This window comes from Zalophus californianus, chromosome 8, assembly GCF_009762305.2.
Source record: "Zalophus californianus isolate mZalCal1 chromosome 8, mZalCal1.pri.v2, whole genome shotgun sequence".
In the NCBI taxonomy this organism is placed as follows: Eukaryota; Metazoa; Chordata; class Mammalia; order Carnivora; family Otariidae; genus Zalophus; species Zalophus californianus.
Window position 1 is genome coordinate 126,153,288 of NC_045602.1, and position 20,763 is coordinate 126,174,050.

The 20,763-nt window shown below is 51.9% G+C and overlaps 2 protein-coding genes across 5 annotated transcripts in view; both read right to left on the reverse strand.

Annotated features, from left to right (window-relative positions):
* Window positions 1-1,134: 1,134 nt before the first annotated feature.
* On the reverse strand, window positions 1,135-11,693 carry LOC113938515 (osteoclast stimulatory transmembrane protein). The gene is given in 7 exon segments (XM_027623898.2): window positions 1,135-1,535; window positions 1,537-1,667; window positions 1,670-2,024; window positions 3,317-4,319; window positions 10,401-10,410; window positions 11,449-11,513; window positions 11,632-11,693. Coding segments are annotated over 7 exon segments (1,776 nt in total). The 3' UTR covers window positions 1,135-1,385.
* A 2,094-nt stretch (window positions 11,694-13,787) lies between these two features.
* The window catches only part of SLC13A3 (solute carrier family 13 member 3), a 79,997-nt gene continuing 73,021 nt past the window's right edge, over window positions 13,788-20,763 (reverse strand). For 3 of the 4 annotated variants that reach the window (XM_027621511.2, XM_027621510.2, XM_027621512.2), the window contains exons 12-13: window positions 18,563-18,700; window positions 13,788-15,543 (exon numbers count right to left, since the gene is read on the reverse strand). In XM_027621511.2, the coding sequence (XP_027477312.2) occupies window positions 15,367-15,543; window positions 18,563-18,700 (315 nt within the window). In that variant the 3' untranslated portion in view covers window positions 13,788-15,366. Of the gene's footprint in view, window positions 15,544-18,562; window positions 18,701-19,926; window positions 20,498-20,763 lie in introns of those variants that run through there. The other variant, XM_027621513.2, reaches the window with a different exon arrangement.

Below are 20,763 nucleotides of genomic sequence, written 5' to 3' on the forward strand. Positions count from 1 at the left end.
TCAAATCTGCCATCAGAGACAATACTTTAATGGGCGTGACAATGTTCCAGTAAAATTCTGCTCATAAAACCAGGCAGCAGGCCAGACTTGGCTCACAGATTGAAGCTTGTCCACTCCTGAGATGGAGTGAAACTGGCTGGGATGGGACAATATGAGGTAGGGTGGTCAGAGAAGGCTTCTCTGAGGAGGTGACATTTGAGCTAATCCCTAAGGGATGCAAAGAAGCTCTCCATGCCAAGACTTGAAGGAAGTGTGTTCCAGGATGTGGGAACAGCAAGAGCATTGCCCCAAGGGGCAAACCAGCCTGGTGCTTCTGAGCACGTTAAGCCCATGCAGCCTGGGCGTAGTGAGTGAGGGAGAGGTTGGCTTGAGCAGGGCTTTGCGACCCAGGGCACATCATCAGTCAGGGTCCTGGCAGGAAAGAGATGGTAGTCTTAAAGGGGAAACGAGAGTTTAATGAAGGTACAGAGATGGGGACTTGGTAAAGGGAAGGATGGTGAGGCTCTCAGAAACTAGCACCCTTGGAAGCTGTACCGTTCTAGAACCCAGGGACATCTACAGCCACCATCAGGGGACCACCCAGCCAGACAGGTGCTGTGGCTGCTGGTAATGGAATGTGGCCTCTGCCAAGTAGCCCAGAGGGCTGCAGGAACAAATATCCTGACATCTCTCTCCTCTCCCACTTTGGCTCGCCTGCCAGTGCCTCCCACTGGCTGAGCCCGACTAGAAGTCAGAGGCCAGGGGGGCCAGGGTGATACAATTCACGGAGGTACAAATTCCTGGGAAAGAGAAGGGCAGAGAATGATCTGGAGGGGACAACAGGGAATACCAAGCCCACAGGGGAGAGAGCTGGGGTTTTACTAGAACTTCGATGGGGACGCAGTCGCCAGATAAGATATGGATTACTCAGTTCCATTTGACTTTCAGATAAGCAACAAATATAGGTTTAGGGTAAGTATGTTTAGTATAAGAATGTCCCAAGGACGTACTTAGACTAAACCCGTGCTTGTTATCTATCTGAAATTCAAATGGAACCGGGTGTCGTGTATTTTTATTTGCTAAACCCTGGTGACCCTGGATGGGAGATCCCCAGAGGACTTGGAAACAAAAGAGTAACATAATCTAATTCAGGATTTAATACATACTTCGCTTATAAAATCAAGAAAATTTTAGATGGCTAAATGTAAGAGGATTCAGGGCACATATTTTATAAGTTCCGGGAGCATTTAGACACATTCACCACGTGGAGTTTCCATCCACCAGGCAAAGCAGTGGATGCAGATGAGAGCCCGGGCTGACCCCCAACTGGCCAGGAGGAACCTCCAGTTGTCTCTGCACTTGCTTGTCTTCACTGTGCCGAGGCCTTTCCTGCTTCTGGAAGCCTCTTATGCCCAATATCGGCATGCCTTCCTTTCCACACCCCCACGTGGAAAGGAGGTCACATGGGTTGTTATGACGCAGTCATTATGCAGGTGTGGAAACTGAGGCTCAGAGAGGTGAAGCAATCTACCCAAGGTCACACAGCAAGGCAGCAGGAGGACCACGGTGTGTGCGGCTCCCAAGCTCTTCCCCCTCCGCCCTACTGCTCTCTGTTCTTCCCAGTGACCAGCATGCCGGAGGCCTGTCTATCCGCGCTGGGTGGGTGCTGACAGACCCGGGTCTCGGGAGCAGGACGGGGCCTCCAGGGGCAGCCGCCGGCCTCCGTGCCTGCTGTATCTGCGCTGGAGCCGGGCGTGCAGGTGGCGGACCCTCCTAGCCTCCTGGGCGGAGAAGAAGGAGGCGGCGATGGTGTGCCGCAGGCGCCGGGCGTAGGTTTCCAGCAGGATGGTGGCGCCAGCCGCCAGCTGCAGGGCCCCAGCGGCCAGGGGCGCGGCCGTGTGGGGGCGCCGGGCGGGCAGCAGTGGGCAGCCCGGGGAGGTGAAGCGGAGCTCCCACTGGAAGGACTTGTGAGCAGACAGGAAAGGGCTCTCCGGAGGCGGCTGGTTGAAGAGGAAGGGGATGAAGCCCAGGACCGTGTATGTGGCCTTCAAAGGGGGGAAAAAGGCCAAGTGAACAGAGAGACGCTGCCTCCATTCCCCGCCCCCCAGCACTCGCGGCCGCTTGCCCCTTTCTGTAAGATGGGCACAGAAGTAACCCAGCCTCCTGCCTCCTGGGCACCGAGGAGTAGCAAATGACATCAGGAGTCTGAAGCAGGCTTTGTGACAAACAAAAAGCACCGTACTATTACGTTCGGAACAGAACGCTTTAGAGAAAACAAACGGGTGCTACGGGCATTTACTCTTTGCTAAGCCCTTAGTGAATACTTTAGATGTCTTTTTCATCAAATGCACACGATCCTCTGAGGTTGAGCCCAGAATGAGCCTCACTGAAAAGATGGGAAGCCTAAGGTCACACAATGATGTGGCCCGCCCCGGGGGTCAGTCCCAGCCAAGGTGGGTCCCAACATCCTGCTCCTAAGAATTAGGCTCTACAATTCCCTTGGGGTATATAGGAGCAGGTGTAGGGAGGCAGGGAGGTCAGAGGTTAACAATTCAAACTTTGGAGCCAGACTTCTTGGGTTGGATCCTTGGTTCTGCCCAGGGCGCACTTCTCCGCCAGGCTCAGGGCAGGGGGCTCACAGAAGTATTTTATTCTCTTTTAAAATCAGAATAAAAACAAACTTTTAAGTTCACTTCATAGATCACACTGTCCCTCATGCAACTATCAAGAGCAGCCAGGGGCCAATACCTAAACAAATGACACGGCTATGTTCTAATAAAACTTAATTTACAAAACCAGGAAGCCCGAAGGGTTTGGCCCCGGGGAACATAGTTGGTAGACTCCTGATCTAGATCATTCGTAAGCCCTCCGCCAGTCTGATACATACAGCTGTGAGCTGTTCATGATAGCCACCACTGATTGGACGTCGCCTGTGTGGCATGGAGCTCCCTGCATACTTTTACAGAGGACTACATGTTAAGACTCACAATAACCCGGCAGGGTGAGGAGGATGGATCCAGTTTGTACAAGTGACGAAAATGAAGCTAGGACACCTTGCCACTTAGGAAAAGAGTGACCTGGGGGGGGGGGGGTGTCAAATTATTTTCAAGTTGTTGGGTATCTGGATCCTCATCTGCCACAGGGGTGAGAATAGAACCCACTACATTGGGCTGTGCTGGGAATCAATGGAGCGAGTCTGTCTGCAAATGCCCCAGGGTCTCCTAGCTTCTCCAAAGGCAGGGTCTTGAAGCGAATAAAATTCAATTGCAAATCAAGTGGTTAACACACCCCACCCCTTCCTACAAGGAAATGACTCTAGTCCCGTCACCGCACTTACATCATACTTGACCGTGAGCGTGATAGGCACCGCCGGCAGCTTCTGAGCCCAGTCCACAGCCGCCTGAGCCAGCAGAAAGGCCACGTGGTCTGTGGCCACCATCACAGCTGTGGTCATCAGGAACAGGGTGAGCAGCCCCAGCCTCAGGAGGCAACTCAGCAGCTCCCCCTGGGACAGCCTCGGCCGGGCGGCCCAGAGCAGCCAGGCCGGTGGGAAGGCCACCAGATGTGTGGCCTGGGTCTCCGCCAGCTGCCAAGCCAGCTGCCGGGTCACGTAGATATTGTCAAACCGCAGGTCAGTCAGGTAGCGATGGAGGTACCAGCCCGAGTCCACCAGGAGGCCCAGCATAAAGAGCCCTGCGACCACCTGCTGGGTCCCCAGCACGGCCGCCCGGGCCAGGGACTCCAGGCCAGAGAAGTCCTCCAGCACCTGCTGGGTGACCCTGAGCATGTGAAGCTGGAACACAGAGCCATTGCCCTGGGCCTGCAGTGTCAAGCCCTGGCTGCCCGCTGGGCCAGCAGCGCCCAGAGCCCGGGACGCCGCGTGCAGCCAGTGAGTGGTGTTGAGCAGACTCTCCAGGGAGCCCTCTGTGACACATCTCAGCACCTGCCCCGCTGCGCCCATGTTGGCCAAGACGTTGGGCAGCACGGTGACGCCCAGGGTGGCAGTGCTCCAGGAGAGGAGCAGGCAGCGGCCCTGCTCCGTGCCCAGGGTAGGGACGCTGAGTGCAAACAGGCAGCGGGCAGGGGGCACCAAGCCCAGCACCAGGAAGACCAGGAGGCCCCAGACAGTGGCCACCGTGGCCGAGGGTCCCAGAGGATAAAGCAGCGAGGACACGAGCCAGTGGTGTGTCAGACCTGCAGCAGCGACAGCCAAGCAACCGCACAGGAAGAGCTGGGTCAGCAGCTGGCCACAGCTGGTTGGGACCGGCTGAGAGAAAGTGGCCCAGGCGGCCTGCAGGGGGCCGAGGGCCTTGCAGAGCCCTAAGTGCCAGAACCTCCACCTGCACACAAGGAAATGGAGGGGGGGCTCTTTCAGGAGGATGAAGGGTTGGATGTCGGCCCAATACCCCTGATCCACAAACCCTTCAATCGCCAACAGGCTCCACCCCCTGAGCCACAGGAGTTGGCACTCTTCCCCTGTAGGCCCATCCCACTAACTCACCCCAAAGCCACAGGACCCAAGCAGAACTAGTCAGAGGCTGCCCTAGGATTATCCTCCCTGGACTTGTCAGGGAAGAGCCCAGTTCCTGGGGATGTGAGGATGGATGTCTGGGCTGCCTGCGTCCGTAATTCCAGGTTTGGGAGGGTGCCTTTCCCCAGGGAATGAAAGAGTCATGGAGAGAGAAGCACAGATGAGAGAGAGTAAGAAAGAGACAAACTCTGGAAGAGAGAGAGAGAGAGAGAGAGACACTGTTTCCCCTGAATTCAGTCTTGGTTGGCTTCCTGTGTCATTCTGGACATTCCTTCTCTGTGGACCTCAGGGTCTCCTCTATGATTTGGAGGCATGGGGAGTGGATAGGTTGACCACTCGGGAGCTTGTCTACTCTGTTGTCCTTATATTTATTAAGCAACTACTATATGCTCACTATTAGAGAAACAGGAATGAATGAAACGGACAAGAATCCCTGCCCTCCTAGAGCCTGCGTTAAAAAGTGATGGCAGAGGAATTCGTGAGAAGAGGCTGGGTTCTGGATACATTCTGTTGGAGGAGCCAACACAACAGGCAGTCTGAGAGGAAGAGGGAGGTCAAGGATGACCTTGAGGTTTGGTGCCTGAGCAACTGAAAGCACCCAGGTGTCGTCCGAGATGGGAAATAAATGACACGTAAAATCATTGATTTATAGATGACATTTAAAGCCATGGGGCAGGACAGAAGGAGACTCCCCGGGAGGGTGTGCTGGTGGGGAGGAGGACACTCGAGGACAGAGCCCTCGCCCCAGGCTGGGAGGTGAGAGGAGGCTGGGGAAGCCGGCCAGTACAATGTTCCAAGAGGGGGGTCGCCACGTATGTCAAGTGCCGCTGATGGGTCAACGAGGCTGAGGACCAAGCAATGACCGTTGGCCTGGTAACTGTCTAAAGGGAGAGCTTCGTGGCATCTTGGGCCAAAGCCTAACTAGAGGGGGCCTGGGAGGGACTGGAAGGAGTAGAACGTGAGACAGGAGCGTGCTGAATCATGTTTGCAGTAAAAGTGCACAGACAGGGTGCCGCGGCCGCTGGGCGGGGGGGGGGGGGGGGGGGGCAAGATGGGAGAGACTCTAACAGGTTTGCAGATGGGAGAACCAGTCAAGAGGGGGGCTTGGATGAAGGGGAGGCCCCCTGGGGCGATCTTTTCGGTGGTGGTGGCAGCGGGTAAGATGGACAGTACAAAAGGAGGGGCGGGTGATGGGCAAAGCGTGGGCGCCAAATCTCAGTTCCTCTGATGCACAACAGAGAGGTGGTTAAGGGCATGGCCTCCAGACTGCCTGGATTCAAATCCCCGCTTCACCACTCACCGTCTGTGTGACCTTGGTCAAGTTTCTTAATCTCTCTGTGCCTCAGTTTTCTTATTTCTGTAAGACATGTAATTCATGTCTGTGACGTGGGGGAATAGAAGTAGCATCTCGTAGGGTCACTCTGTGTCTGGGACAGAGTAAGGAGCAGGTGACCTGTTATCTGTCACGAGAGCATCAATACCACCAGGGGAGGGGCTTGGTCTCTTGTGCTCACTGATGTAGCCCAAGTGCCTGGAATAGCGTCTGGCATGTAGCTCCCTAAATATTTGAAGGCTGTCCTAGGATTGCTTCTGTTTGCTCAGGGTGGCAGGAAAGTGAGGTCAGCATTGATGGAGAACATGCTGGAGGAGGCAGTGGGAGCTTGAAGGGGAAAGAGAGGGTAGAAAATAGTTGGGCAGGAGGTTGGGAGAGTTAATGAACCAGGGCAATGCTATCCAAGCTGGGCAGCACCAAAGACCCACTTGCGTCAGAGATGATGAATTAGGGCCTTTCTGGCCCCTGAGGGCATTTTCATTTAGGACTAAACCTCCTGCTATTGTAATAATGAGTATTCGGGACATGGTAGCCGTTAAAAGAATAGCGAATAATACAAATGATAGGGGAAGGGAAAACAGCTCTAAGTCATGCTGGAGGCCGAGGCGTGGGGGAGTGTCGGGAATGACGTGGAAAGCGGCTGCCATCTGCTGAGGGCTCACTCCAAGCCGAGCACGATGGCAAGCCCTGCGTGTGCATTTTCTCATTCAATTCTTTTTTTATTTTTTATTTTTTTAAGATTTTATTTATTTGTTAGAGAGAGATAGAGAGCACAAGCAGGGGGAGTGGGAGACGGGGGAGCCCGATGCGGGGCTCGATCCCAGGACCCCGGGATCATGACCTGAGCCGAAGGCAGATGCCTAACGACTGAGCCACCCAGGCGCCCCTCAATTCTTACAGCTATCTTGTAGACATTATTACTACTCTCCTTCACAGATGGGGAAACTGAGGCTCAAAGGGGTGGAGTTTACCCAAGGTCACGCAGCTAGGGAATGGCAGAGCCTGAGGCTAAGCTCATACTCATCATGCCCGACCACCGAGTGTTTTCTTGCCTGTGGTCCCAGTGTCCAGGGTCTCCAGACCTACCGGGTCCTGGCGCGGTGCTCGGCGGTCCCGCATGGAGCCCTCATGCTTCCCGAATAGCCGTGGGTCTGGATCAGGGCAGGCAGGCTGAGGCAGTGCTGGCAGGTGGGCAGGAAATGGGGAGAACTGTATTCTCTAGAACTTGGGAAAAACCCTCTTGCTTCTGCTTTCTGGCTCTTAACTAAGCCCTCCTGCTGGCTTTGTCCCGCCCCCCGCCTGGGCCCACCTCCCAGGGGGTTGGGCAAGCTGCCTCATCCTCCTCCGGCAAGCAGGGGTGGGTGCAAGTGGGTGCAAGGTGTCGGAGGAAAGAGCGTTTTCCAAGCAGTTATCGGTGATCCTGAGAGCAGGAAGGTAGAACTGCTCCCATTTCACAGAGGAAGAAACTGAGGTTCAGAAAAGCCATACCGCTCATTAGTGGTAGTGCCAGGACTAGAACTCTGCTTGGCTTCCCCTTGCCCTCCCCCTCCACAGTTGTGGGCCCCTAGAGGAGCCTGATCCCCAGCTCTGAGCGGTGGGAACCCACAGGAAACAGCTGGACCTCCGCTGAGACTCTCTTTCAAGTGTAGTGGCCCCAGTCCCCTCTCTAGCTGGCTTTCTGTCTTTAGCTCTGTTCCGCCCTACCTGTGTGACCTTGAGCAGGTGACCCCATCAGTTTCCTCCTTTTAAAAGAGAGAAATGATAGGAACAGTTAACATTTAACTGAGCACTTGCTAAGTATCAGACACACTTCTTGTTCTTTTTTTTAAGATTTTATTTATTTATTTATTTATTTATTTGAGAGCGAGACAGCAGGAGTGGGGAGGAGTGGGAGAAGTAGGAGCCCGATGCAGGGCTCGATCCCAGGACCCTGGGATCATGACCTGGGCCAAAGGCAGTGGCTTAACCGACTGAGCCACCCAGGTGCCCCACGCTTCTCAATTGCCTGGATGCTTATTTCCAACAACCCTTTGTGGTAGGTACTATTATTTCCATTCTTCAGTTCAGAAAACTGAGACCCAGAGAATTAAGCCCCTTGACCAAGCCACTCAGCTAGTAAGAGGTAGAGCCATGACTTACAGCCAACGGTCCTGCTCCAGAGTCGACTGGTCAGCCACTGGGCTCTACTGGTGTGGAGGGAAGGGTTCACAAGCCTTGTGTTACCTTCAGATGCATCTGGCACTGCAAACAGTAGGCACTTAATAAGTGTGAGGTCCCTGTGTGCACACCCTGCTGCAGTATTGCAGTATGTGCCTGGCAGGTACACTTCCAGGCTGATTGGAAAGCCATTCCCTATCTGGAAGCAGACACTCCCCCCGCCCCACCTCTCTGTGCTCTATCTCTGCCAGTAGGCTGCCTCCTCCAGGAGCCCTCTGCTGTGCCCGCAGGCCTCCACCCTGCGGGATGGAGGGGCCAGTGAGGAAGGGCACATCTAGGTGGTATTCCAGACTCTCCAACCTTTTCCATTATAAGGACATGTTGCCTGGGTCACTTGCTCAGGCCTGAAGGAGGGTGTTCTGTGGCTCAGATAGGGGAAGTGGCATTCTCATGGTCACACAATCCAATGAGACACTTGTGGCCCTCAGAGGACCTGACACCCTTCCCAGATCTCAGGCCCCTCCAGGAAGCCAGGCCAGGCACAGAGAGTCTGCGCAGAACTGAGCCCAGAGTAGATGCGGAGCAGGAAAGCCGGGCGCCTGCAGAGGCGGGCCAGCTAAGGCGAGGAGCAGAGCGGACCTGGATGGAAACAGCATGAGCTGCGGCATGTAGACCTTCTCGGAAAGGACAGCTTCGGCCCTGCTCCAGTTGAGGGTTGAAGTCCCTTGAAAAGCGGTCCAACATTACCAGATTTTCCAATCTTTCCAAAGATGCCAGTCATTCCCTTTTTTATGTAAAAGTCTCCAAGTTTTTTAAAGCCAGCATTAAAAAAAAAAAAAAAAAAAAAAGACCTCTGGGCCGGCCAATCTTACCAAGTCTGTGGGCCAAAGCCAGCATGAGGGCCGCCGACTTCCAGCCTCTGCAGGAAGCCTCAGTAGGGCTGGTGCGGGAGCTGCCTAGCTGTCCCTCCACACCGCGGGGGCTCTGGGCCGGGGATCGAAGATCCACACGTGAAAGCCAGCTTTGCCACTTACGGACAAGACACTGTCCTTCTCTGAACTTGTGTGGGCTTTGCTATCATGAGACTACTAGTATCTCCTTCTTAGGATTGCTTGAGCATTCAGTGGAATAATGTATGTAGAGCATCCAGTAAATAGATACATGCTCCTGCCCTCTCCCACCTGGGCTGACAACTCTGCCTAAGTGAGCCCCAGGCTGTTTAGACCTGATTATACAGGCTTCTGTGACGCCCACTGGGCCAGATCCCTGGCGAGGGCCCCCCATCACATAGGGAACTTTAGAGCATCGTGCCGGTCAGAGGGGAGCAGGGCCTGGCAGGCACCAACCAGGCTTTGCCTAATTTCTGCACTGGCCCCAAGACTGGCTAAAGGACCATGTTGGTCATTTCCTGAAGACCTCTGGTGAATGTGTAGGATTTGGGAGTTTGGTGGTATAGGGAAGGAAAGGGCAGAAGATATTTTTGGCTTTTCTCAGCACATGTAGGCAGTCACTTCTGCCTACATAAAGCTGGCCTGGCTCCAAATCCCACAACATCCGGAAGGGTCTTCTGAATCATCCAAAATAGAATTAGCTTTTTGAGGGGAATTTCTGGGTGGAGGATTCAGAACCATAAGACAGTACAGGAAGAGGAAGTGGTAAGCCTTCAGATCTAGGATCAGCAACAGAGGTCCAAAGAATTTTGGAGTCATTGAATTTTATAGCCCGTGGGCATAGAATATTGCCACCATCCACTCAGCCTGAGAATATGGAGAGGTGGCTAAAATCTTACCAAATAGACGATGCTACCCAATAGAAACAGAATGCGAGCCATGTATATAATTAAAAATTTTCTAGTAGCCACATAAAAAAGTGAAATTTATTTTAATAAAATTTTTATTCAACTTTTAATAAAAGTTTTATTCAACCTAATATATCCCAAACCTTATCTTCTCAAAATGTAATCAATATAAAATTTACTAGGGGGATATTTTATCTTTATTTTTTGTACTCAGTTTTAAAAATCTGGTGTTTTTAAAATGAAGAGAGTCAGTTTAAGGCATTAAGGAAGGTGGGGACTGTGGCAAACAAGAGAGTTCACCTATCAGTTTGAGTTTTCCCTTCACCACTACTCAACTCCAAACAATTGTTGCCAGGTAACGATAGGGCCCCATGTTGCCAGAACTTCTGGTCTTTTCTTTTCCAAGAGAAGCACAAATCAGGGTTTTAATGTGAAATTTTCTGAGTTTAAGAATATTAGCAATCAATTAATAGTTTAAAACATGAAAGGTGTCCCAAAACACCTGATTGTGAGATGGATGCCGACCTGGGGACCACTAGATTACAAGCTCCGATTTGGTCTAAACCTTCCCTGCTATGTTTTCTCAGTTTGCCCCTCCAGACCCTGTCTCCACTCTTCTCCTCCCTGCCCTGAGCCCTGGGGTTAGACCTGGATGGGCAGCCTCAAAGAACTCTCCTACATTCTGGCTTCTGTGGGTGCGATGGTTAGCTTTCCGTGTCAACATGGCTGGGCCGCAGCCTCCAGCTATTTGGTCAAACATTATTCTGGATGTTTCTGTGAGGGTGTTTTTGGATGAGATTTACATTTAGATTAATGGAGTTTAAATGAATCAGATTGCTGCCTCAGAATGTGGTGGGCCTCATCCAATCAGTTGAAGGTCCGAATAGAGCAAAAGACTGACTTTCCCTGAGCAAGAGGGATGCCGGCAGATTGCCTTTGGACTCTTGCCCGAATATATTCCATCCTGTTGGTTCTGTTTCTCTGGAGAACACTGGCCGATAAGGTTGGGTTTGGTCACGGAGAGTGCCGGCAGGTGAGCTGAGGGAGGATGTAGAGAAAGATCCAGGGCAGCTTTCCCCTTTCAGAGTCATCAGGGGCTGTCTTGTAAGGAATAAAAGTGCCAGCCCCACTTGGGCCTCTGTCCCTCAGAGCCTCGGCTGGGAGGTGCTCCTCCCTCCCTCCACAGAGGACTCGCATTTTCCCTCGTGGTTTCCCTTACCATCTGCCCACACCTTGGAACTAGACCCACTACTAAGCTGTCCTCAAATAACTAGTCTGTGTGCTTACTATTGCCTTCTGAGACCGGGACCCTGACTCTATGCACCCTTATCTCTCCAAAGTCTAAGACATAAAGGACCTGCCTAAGGTGACACAGCATGTTACGGGCAGAGCCAGGGGTCCAAAGAGGCTCACTGAACCCCTCGTTCAGTGGCATTTATTCATCTTGTTTTCATCTGCCATCACTGCCTCCATCCCTCTGCCCCCTTGACTCTGTAAGTTCTTGATCTATGTGCCAGAATATGTATGTGTGTATCCAAATCTTCCGTGTACCTATTGTTCATCACTTCTGTGTGTTGCTGTGTTTTCCATAGTGAGCTTCCCCATGTTTCACTTAAATGCCATCACTCCCCCAACCCCCATGAAGGTCACCTAGCTGGTCTCCAGCTCCTGGGTACCTCCAACAGCAGTGGCCCGAATATCCTCCTACATCGTCTCTGGAGGGACCATGGGACAATTTTGCTGGGATATGAACCCAGAAGTAGGAAAAGTGGGCCACAGGGAAAGCAGGTAATGAATTCCCCTAATTACTGCCACATTGCTTGCCAGGCTGACCGTCGGAAGTAACAGTCACCCCAGCAGCACAAGAGGGTGTCTGTCTTCTCCTGCTCCAACATCACTTCTTGTCCGCTTGTCTAGTTTCCGTCGGTCGGGTTGGTGTGTTGTTGCATCTTGGTTGAACTTGCATTTATCTGATTACGAGTGGATTGGAGCATGTCTTTATCGAGCTCTGGCCATTTTGACAGCCTGCTTCAAAATGGCACAGCCGTATCTTGCCCTCATCCTGCTCGCAGGTGTTACGGTAGGAGCCTTCCAAAGAGAGTGACCAAGGCTCCTCCCGTCTCTGCATGAGGATGTCACTTTTCCCACGAAGGAGTGGAACCTAGTTCCCTCCCTTTGAACCAGGCCAACTTTTGACTTGCTTTAATCAATAGAATGTGGCAGAGTTGAATTCTTAAACTCTCAAGCCCAGACCTTAAGCTTCTGCTTTTGCCTTCTGTGAAGCCCACTGTTGGGTTCAGAGGTTTGGGTTAGACTCCCTGGAGGCTCCACAGTCATCGTGGATGTTCAAGCTCCAGCTAAACTCCCCGCTGAGTGACCCCGGCCACACCATGTAGAGCAGAGACAAAACCATCTCTGCAGAGCTCTATCTAAATGCAGAAACATGGCGTGCCTGGGTGGCTCAGTGGGTAAAGCGTCTGACTCTCGATTTCAGCTCAGGTCATGATCTCAGGGTCGTGAGATCGAGCCTCGAGTCAGGCTCTGTGCTGGGCGTGGAGCCTGCTAAAGATTCTCTCTCCCCATCCTCCCTCTCCCTCTGCACCCCCTCCCCTGCTCAAAGTCTCTCTCTCTCTCTCTCCACAAAAAACTTAAAATGCAGAGACATAAGCCAGTAAGTTGCTGTGTTCTAGGGCCTGAGTTTTGGCTGGTTTGTTATATAACCACAGTAACTAAAACAGGTGTTTTCTTTTGTGTTTGTTCTTTCTGACTTCTGGATGTTCCTCTTGTATTCCAGACATGAGTCTCATATATATTTCCAATGATCCTGTACCACCCATACCGCCCACCTTCCTCCCATGCCACCATGAGCACGTGACTGACTCCTTCTGGTGTCAGTCTAATGCCACCTCCTCAGAGAAGTCCTCCCTGACCATCCTGGTTGAAGTAGCTTCTGAGTCAGTTTGTCACATTGTCCAGTTTCATCTTCTTCTTAGCTCATACCATGACCCGGAGTCATCTCATTTACTTGTTTACCTGCCCACTGCGTATCTCCTCAGCTAGCATGTAAGTTCCATGTGGATGGGGACAGTGAATGAGCACATAGTCAGGTTTTAAATAAATATCGTTGAATGAATAAATGGAAGAAGGAGTGAGCAAAGAAATGAATAGGACAGACCATGGACCAGAGGGCGAGATTGCCTTCTCATAAATTCTGGTATAGATTCATTAATCAAATATTTACTGAGCACTTGTTATGTGTCAGAAACCATTCTAGGTACCAGAGTTATGGCACTCAACAAAATAAAGTTTATATTCTGATAAGTTGGTATTCTAGAGGGAGAGAAAGTTAATACACAAGAAAATACATAATCCAGTGGCCTAGCTAAACACTAAGAAGGAAAATATAGCAGAGTAAGGAGACGGAGAGTAATGAGAGCAAGATTTTACACCAGATGGTCAGGGAAGAGTCTCTGGGGAGGTGACGTTTGAGCAGAGAACTGAATAAAGTGAGGAAATAAGCTCATAATTGGAAGCTAAGTGTTCTTGGCAAAGGGAACAGCATGTGCAAAGGCCCTGAGGCAGGGCAGTATAAGCATGTGGTTGGAGTGGACAGGGGAGAGCAGTAGGGAAGTGAAGTCAGGGAGGTCAATTCCGTGGAACCCCCAGCTCAGGAATTCGGCACCTTAAAGCTCTCTTATGCCAGCGCGCCTGGGGCGCCTGCGTGGCTCAGTCGTTAAGCATCTAGCCGAAGCATCTGCCTTCGGCTCAGGTCATGATCCCCAGGTCCTGGGACTGAGCCCTGCATCGGGCTCCCTGCTCCACGGGAAGCCTGCTTCTCCCTCTCCTACTTCCCGGGCTTGTGTTCCCTCTCTCGCTGTGTCTCTCTCTTGGCAAATAAATAAAATCTTAAAAAAAAAAAAAAAAAAAAAAAAAAAGGAAAGCTCTCTTATGCCCAGAAAGCAAATAATCTGTAGGCCCAGTATTGATGAACACTTTTTATTTTATAGCATTTTCAATCAGAACTATTTGAAATCACGAATCATCTGGTTACAAGTACCATGGGTTTCTCTGCGGATGGACTTCTCCCATCCCTGTTCTCCAGGAGTGCTGCTCCCAACCGCCATGGGCTGCAACTCTGATTGAATTCTAAAGTATTCACGTGGGAAGAGGTGAAGCCCATTCTCCAACTTGGGGGTCCCTCCTCTCTCCTCCCCGCTGCCCCCAGGGAAACATCCATGACTCACTCGTGCCGTACTGAGGACGAGTCCAGTCTCTGGGTGCCGCCGTCCCAGCCCGTACTGCTCAGGGAACTTCATCCCTCAGATGTGTAGGAAGGGCAGACATGAGGCTTCCAGATCCCCCACGGGCACCTTGACTAATGCTGGGTCACTCATTCCACATCCTGAGCTCCTGCTGGGCCTTATACTGTGCTGTTTACTGGGGATGCCCAGATGCTTCTGCTGGAAACAAGGAGGGATCAGATCTTCTAGGACAGCCCCCACCAGCCACTGGCTCAGGGGAAGTCTCCGTTGGCCCCCTCTGCAGAAGAAGGTTACGATATTTTGTCTGCCTGAGAAATTTTACCCTGGCCTTTTATGAGGCCCCAATGTATCTTCTGACTTTTTTTTTCCCCCTCATTCCTGAAAAATGTGGCTTTGCTAATTAAACATGCTTACCCCTCGGGGTACAGGTAGGGAGGTAAAGACCAGCTGCTGGAATAAGGAGTAGCGGGCAACCACAAAGGCCCCTGCGGGCCACATGTAGGAGAGTCCTCGCTGAAAGGACGGTAGGGCTGGGGCTTGGCCTGACCCCAGAATTCTGGTCAAACTGAATCAGATTAAACAGGAAAATCCTAAAAAGCTTAGGTAGAGATGTCAGCTGGGGGTTTCTAGAACTCCCCTGGTGTACTCAGGCCCCCAGAAGCGCAGCAAGGAGGATTTGCACAGCCTCCCTGTCCTCAGGAGGTTATCTGTCCCTCCCCTGTCTCCAGCGATTGAAAGTAACCCCGGCTGCGGTGTACCAGCAGGGGTCATATTCAAACAATGGGCACAGAATGGGCACCGACCGAGCAGGACACACCGTGGTTGCAAATAGCTGGTATACTGCAGCCCCAAAAGCCTCTCCGAGGAAGGTGACATCTAAAGGCAAGATGATCTCTCCAGAGTGTAACCTACAGTAGGTCATGCGGGATGTTAGCGGTGCCCATAGGAATTGATGCCCCCACCCCCATTCCAACGGTTTAAGTCAAATGCCATATTCCAGTGTGCTTCCTGTTGCTGAAATAGGGCTCTCTTGCATCCTAGCCATAGAACAGCTCAGAGATAAAGGAGCTTGTTTCTCTGGCAGCAGATCTGGGAGATATCTGGGCCCTGACCTCCATGAAAGAGAAGGAGAAGGTGTCCTAGATAATGAGCCTGTGGGCCCAAGTGGACCACTGGAGGTCACTCTTGCTTGCTGCATACTGGATCACAGAAAAGAACTGCTCGATTGTCGTATAGAGTCCTAGCAGCAGGTGATGGCAGAAGCCTTCTGGGAGGGCCCAGCCCAGAGAGAGTCCCGGAGGGGGACTCAAAGGGTCAGAAATGTGTCATTGGCCAAGGTGGATGGCAGTGCTGTGATGTTGGCTGAGTGGATGTCGGCCCAGTCCGGGAAGGTGCCCAGCTGGAAGATGGTCTGTGCCCAAGTATTCATGGCCAAGCTGAGCAGCAGGACACCCATCAGGTTCATCAGGAGGCCTGTCCGCACCTGAAATGGAGCCCAGTTGAAGGGAGGAATCAGCTCAGGGCCCATCGTACAGATGGGAAAACCCACGCCCAGAGTCAGGAACTCACTCACTCAAGATCTCCCAGCTGGGAAGTGATGGTTCCAGGACACAAATCCAGGCTGGTGGATGCCCAAGACCCTTCCACCTTTATGCTACCCTAGGCTGCCCCTCGGAGAGCTGCAAATGTCCCCATCCGCCGAGTGGTTTCTAGGGGCCAGGCACTGTGCGGTGTGGGTGTCATAGAGACGTGCCATCCCTATGACACCCTCAAAGGGTGCTTATTATTACTTCCCCTTTACGGAAGAGGAAAACGAGGCTCAGAGAAGTGCGCTTACCCAGGTCGCACAGCTTGAAAATAATCTGGTTTGATCGATAACACATGTACACACACACACACACTCATACACACTCACACCTATCCACACTCACTACATGTCTACTTAAGGCCATGCTTTTTTGTTGTGAGGAATTTGTCTTATGGGAATTCTGACCTTTTTAAGTAGCTAGAACAAGTCTGCCTGTTTGGTTTTTTCCCAGGCTGACCTCTTGCGCCATTAAGTCCAAACTTGGGCTGAACATCTCTGTTTCTCATCCGGGTTTTCTGGTTGTTTGACCTTAGCATTGCTCAGCTGCGAACTGCATGGTGAGAGAGTCACTCTCTTTTCAATGCCCTTAACACTTCTCTCTTCCTTGCCAATTGTCCTCCTGAGCAAGCAGGGCTTCAGAACCTTCTCCAGGTCATCGGTTTCAGGGCAAATGTAGTTATTTTGCTTTTTTGGTCTGTGCCTTTTTTTTTAGACTTACCTTCAATGGCGTACAATACCAGTTTTCCATGCCCAGATGCATCAGAAACTCTTCTCTTTAAATACTCTTGTTTAAAGTGTTTTAAAAAATGTAAGTTGAGGGGCGCCTGGGTGGCTCAGTCGGTTAAGCATCTGCCTTCGGCTCAGGTCATGGTCCCAGGGTCCTGGGATCGAGCCCCGCATCCGGCTCCCTGCTCAGCAAGGAGCCTGCTTCTCCCTCCACCCCTCCCCCTGCTTGTGTTCTCTCTCTGTCATATAAATAAATAAAAATCTTTTTAAAAAAAATATCTGTTGATTTAGGAGAATTGTTACGTCAATATTACCACGGATGGCTCGTGGAAAGGGCGTCAGTCGTGAAGGGAGTACGCCCAGTGACAAGGTCCAACCGCCTTATGCTGACCTGCCTCTGCAGAAGAGCCCTGGCAACTTCGGAGGATCGGAAGGGGACTGGCCAAAGCTTTGGGGTGTCTGGGAGGAGGGCTGGGCTCCTGGGAGCCTGGCTCCAAATGCCTGCTTTGTCCCACATTCGTCATGTCAACGACCTCCACCATCACTCTCCGGAGCAGAGCCTGCAGGTGGGCACGCGGATCCAGACTGGCTCCGACACGTCTGCCCCTCTGTTGCCCCCTTGTTCCCCTCGGCCTCTTCCATCCCTCACAATGTCTCTCCATTTCTCTCGCTGTCCCCTTGTTCTCAGGACAGGCCTTAGGTCGCATCTCTGCCCTCCTGCTGCCCTCCCTAAGTGGCCTCCCTGTTCCACACTCAGCCCCAGTCCCCAAAGATCCACTCCACCCTGCAGCCAGAGTGATCTCGGAAAGGCAGGAGTCAAACCACGTCACTGTGAATTAGGGAAGCTGAAGGGACTCCATTTTAGAAAGGCTCCGCCTCGCCTGTTTTCCTGCCAGGCCCCGTTTACTCCTGTTCCATACTTTGCCTCTGAATAAGCCAAAGAAGCTGTGTTCCCATTTCGAGGGAGAAGCAAGAAAGTGAATTATTCTCTGAGTTCTGTCCTAGCCCCTAAACACCTGATAACATCTAAGAAGAGCCAGACCCCAAACACATTCCAGGACATCAGCTTCCAACCAACCCTGGCTGACGGTGGCATCCGTACACCGACCTCCAGTGATTTCTGGAATAGCCTATGGTTCACCTGACTCTCCCTTTGATGGGACCCTACCGTGGATTCCTGAAGGCACACGGATGTTCCCTAGACCCCTTCCCAGTGTGAACCCCTAACCCCAAGCAAGGATCAGACTCATTCTCTCCTCTCCGAGTCTCCCAGACACTCCCTCTACTACTCTGTCTGTCACTCACGATATTCAATAAACTCTGTTTTCACTTTCTCTGGCTCACGTTTGATTTCTGTCCTGGGCGAAGCCAAGGACCCTCTTGGTGGGTCCTGTGGGACCTTCCCCTGGGTTCTTGGACCCAGCCTACCTGCATGGATGGCCCTGCTCAAATACCTTTTAAGCCCTCCCACTGTGAGCTGCATAAGATCCCAAATCTGTGCCCTGCAGTGCTCTGTACCCTTCCCCTCCCCCAGGCCTCTGGCCTCACCCTCCCAACTCTGCTCCAGGCACACCAGCCTCCTGCTTCTCTCTCTGTTTGCTCTGTGACCTCTTTCTGTCTCTCACTCTTGCCCACCGCCTCCCTCCCTTCCCCTCCCGGTTTATCCTGCCTGAGCCTCTGCCTGGAGAGACTGGACCGGGAAATGGTTTACACCAGCTTAGGATTTGCATTCCCTGAGTGCCCCCAGGCAGCCAGTGGAGGGGAAGTGGCAGGGAAGGCAGGAGGAGGGAGGGAGGAGCGGGTTCAGCAGGGGAGTGAGGGGAGAGGGAGCTCTCCAGGCCCCCCAGGGTGCGACCTGCTGCTCATCTCTCCTACAGATTCCAGGCACGAAGCCGTTGGCTGAACAAGAAAAGAGAACAGTGCCCAGAGAGAGAAGGAAGTTCCTTGTCCCTGAAGCAGACTCTGGAAAATCATCGCTAAGGCAGTGTTTCCCGAAATTGTCTAAGCATAAGAATCATCCCAGAGTGTTTGCTAAAACAAACCTAGATATTCCTGGTCCCACTCCAAATGACTTATTCAGAGACTGCAGGGGTGGGGGGTAGAGGAGTGGGGGCCCCGCCCAGGTGTCTTGCCCAGCACCTGCTGGCCGCCCCCTCTCAGGCCTCTGCTGGGTCGAGCCCCGACTCACCATGTCTTTGACCAGCAAGTGTCCGGAGGCGAAGGCAATGGAGTTGGGTGGTGTTGAGACCGGGAGCATGAAGGCATAGGAGCAGCCGACTGTGCCGGGGATCATCAGGTACAGGGGGTGCACTCTCAGGCGGATGGCCTGGTCCGGGTGCGGGAGAGACCACGACAGGGAAACAGAGAGAAGCCACCGCAACAGATGGAGATGGTTGAAAGCCACAACCACAAGACAGAGACAGAAAGAGACGCAATGATAGAGACGTACGACAGAGATGGGCAGAGCGGCAGAGAAGAATCGCAGCGGCCGAGGAGACAGGTTTAGAGACACAGAGACATGCAGCCAGAAACGCAGATCCACAGGCAAAAGCAGAGACAGACGAGAAAAGAACCCAAACCAAGGGACACACGGAGAAGACATTCCCAAGGTTAGTGACATTCCGGGGCCGCAAGCTTGGGCTGGGGAGATTTTTCTAGAACACACCTTCTCCAGCCTGAGAGTGTATCCTCAGACCTGGACGACTCACTGAAACACAGCTTGCTGGCCCCACTTCCCCCAGAGTTTCTGACTCAGCAGGTCTGGGGTCACCCCAGGAGCCTGCATTCCTCACAAGTTCCCAGCTGAGGCTCTAACATACCGAGTCCCCTGCCTGGTCCTTCCCTCAGCCAAACAGTCCCCATAGCCAGTCCCCGGGCACCGTTAGTTGGGGTGTCACCAGATTTCGGAGACACAGAGAGTTCGAGATTGCATCTGCTGAGAAGCTTTTCCCAATTTCTAAGACTGTGTGAATCAAACGCATCTGTGTGTTGGCCTCATTCAGTGGGCTGGTTTGTCACCTCTCCCAAATGACATATTCATCTACAATTCATTTTGGTCTCCTCTCTACTACTGTATTTAAGATGGGACATTTTTTTGGCCCCTCGAGGGAATTTTGATAACCCAAAGCATACACATTTTCTCAAAAAGTGCTAAATTCACTCCCTGACATGTAAAGCATTTTGGTTTTGATAATAAGCACCATTTAGAACACTGTGTCATTCACTAGTGTCTTCTCCAGCAAAAGTTGCTCCAACAGACCTGGCTGGGTCCACGCTTCTCCTCCCCGACACCCCACAGCGCCCCCATCTCTCTCAATCATCTGCTCCCTCAGATCCCGGGGAAGGGTGTGATTCAATCAAATCACACTTGGCAAGGTTTGGAGACCCCCACCCCACACTACTGGTGGGGGTGTAAAATGGCGTGCCCACTTTAGGACAATTTGCCCACATCTAGCAAAATTATAAATGCACATGCTCTTCAATCCAGGGATCTCATCCAGGCATGTAAGCAAAGGTGCACAGACAAGGAGGGTCCAGGAGGCTTTGCTGGATCACAGCAAAGGTTGGAAGCGACCTACGTGTCCCTCAGTAGAGATCTTAAATAGACCCACCGCTATCCACTCGTAACAGAATATCCCCTAGCCACTGAAAAAGGATAAAGTACATCTCTGTATGCTAACACAGTGTGATCTCCATTACAAATTCATGCAAAAATAAGCCAACTAAAACCAAAAAAAGTGGCTCGGGTAAGTGTGCCTGGTATATCACCTTTGACATACAAAGCGTGTAGTTGCCACACTGATTTAATGTGATGAGTTCTGGATTCTATTAAGATAATCATATGGCTTGGTCTTCTTTAATCTATTTAAATATAGAACTCTGCTGATTGCTTCTAGTGTTAATCGGTTTTGAAATTCTGAACACAAACTCATTTGATCACGATATATTGTTCTTTTTGCATGATTCTAGATTTATTTTGCATTTTATTTATTTGCATCTTTGTTCATGTGCGAGATGGAGTTGTGACTTTTTTTTTCCCCTTTGCTGTCCTTCTTTGGTTTTGGTGTCTGGCTTTTGTTCACCTTATTCCTGGATTGGATGGCTTTCTCCATTATTCTGCGCTCTGAAACAGTGTAAGTAAGGTGGGAGCTAGCTGTTCTTTGCGGGTTTGCTAGGTCTCACCTAGCCGACCCTCCGAGGACTGGCTAGTGATTTTTAGGGTGGTGGCTCTCAACGGGGGATGGTTTTGTCTCCCCAACCAGGGGACATTTGCCAATGTCTGGAGACATTTTTGATTGTCACGATTTAGGGCAGTGCTACTGGTACCTAGTGGATGGAGGTCAGGGATGCTGAGGAACATCCTACAACGTACAGGACAGCCCTCCAGAT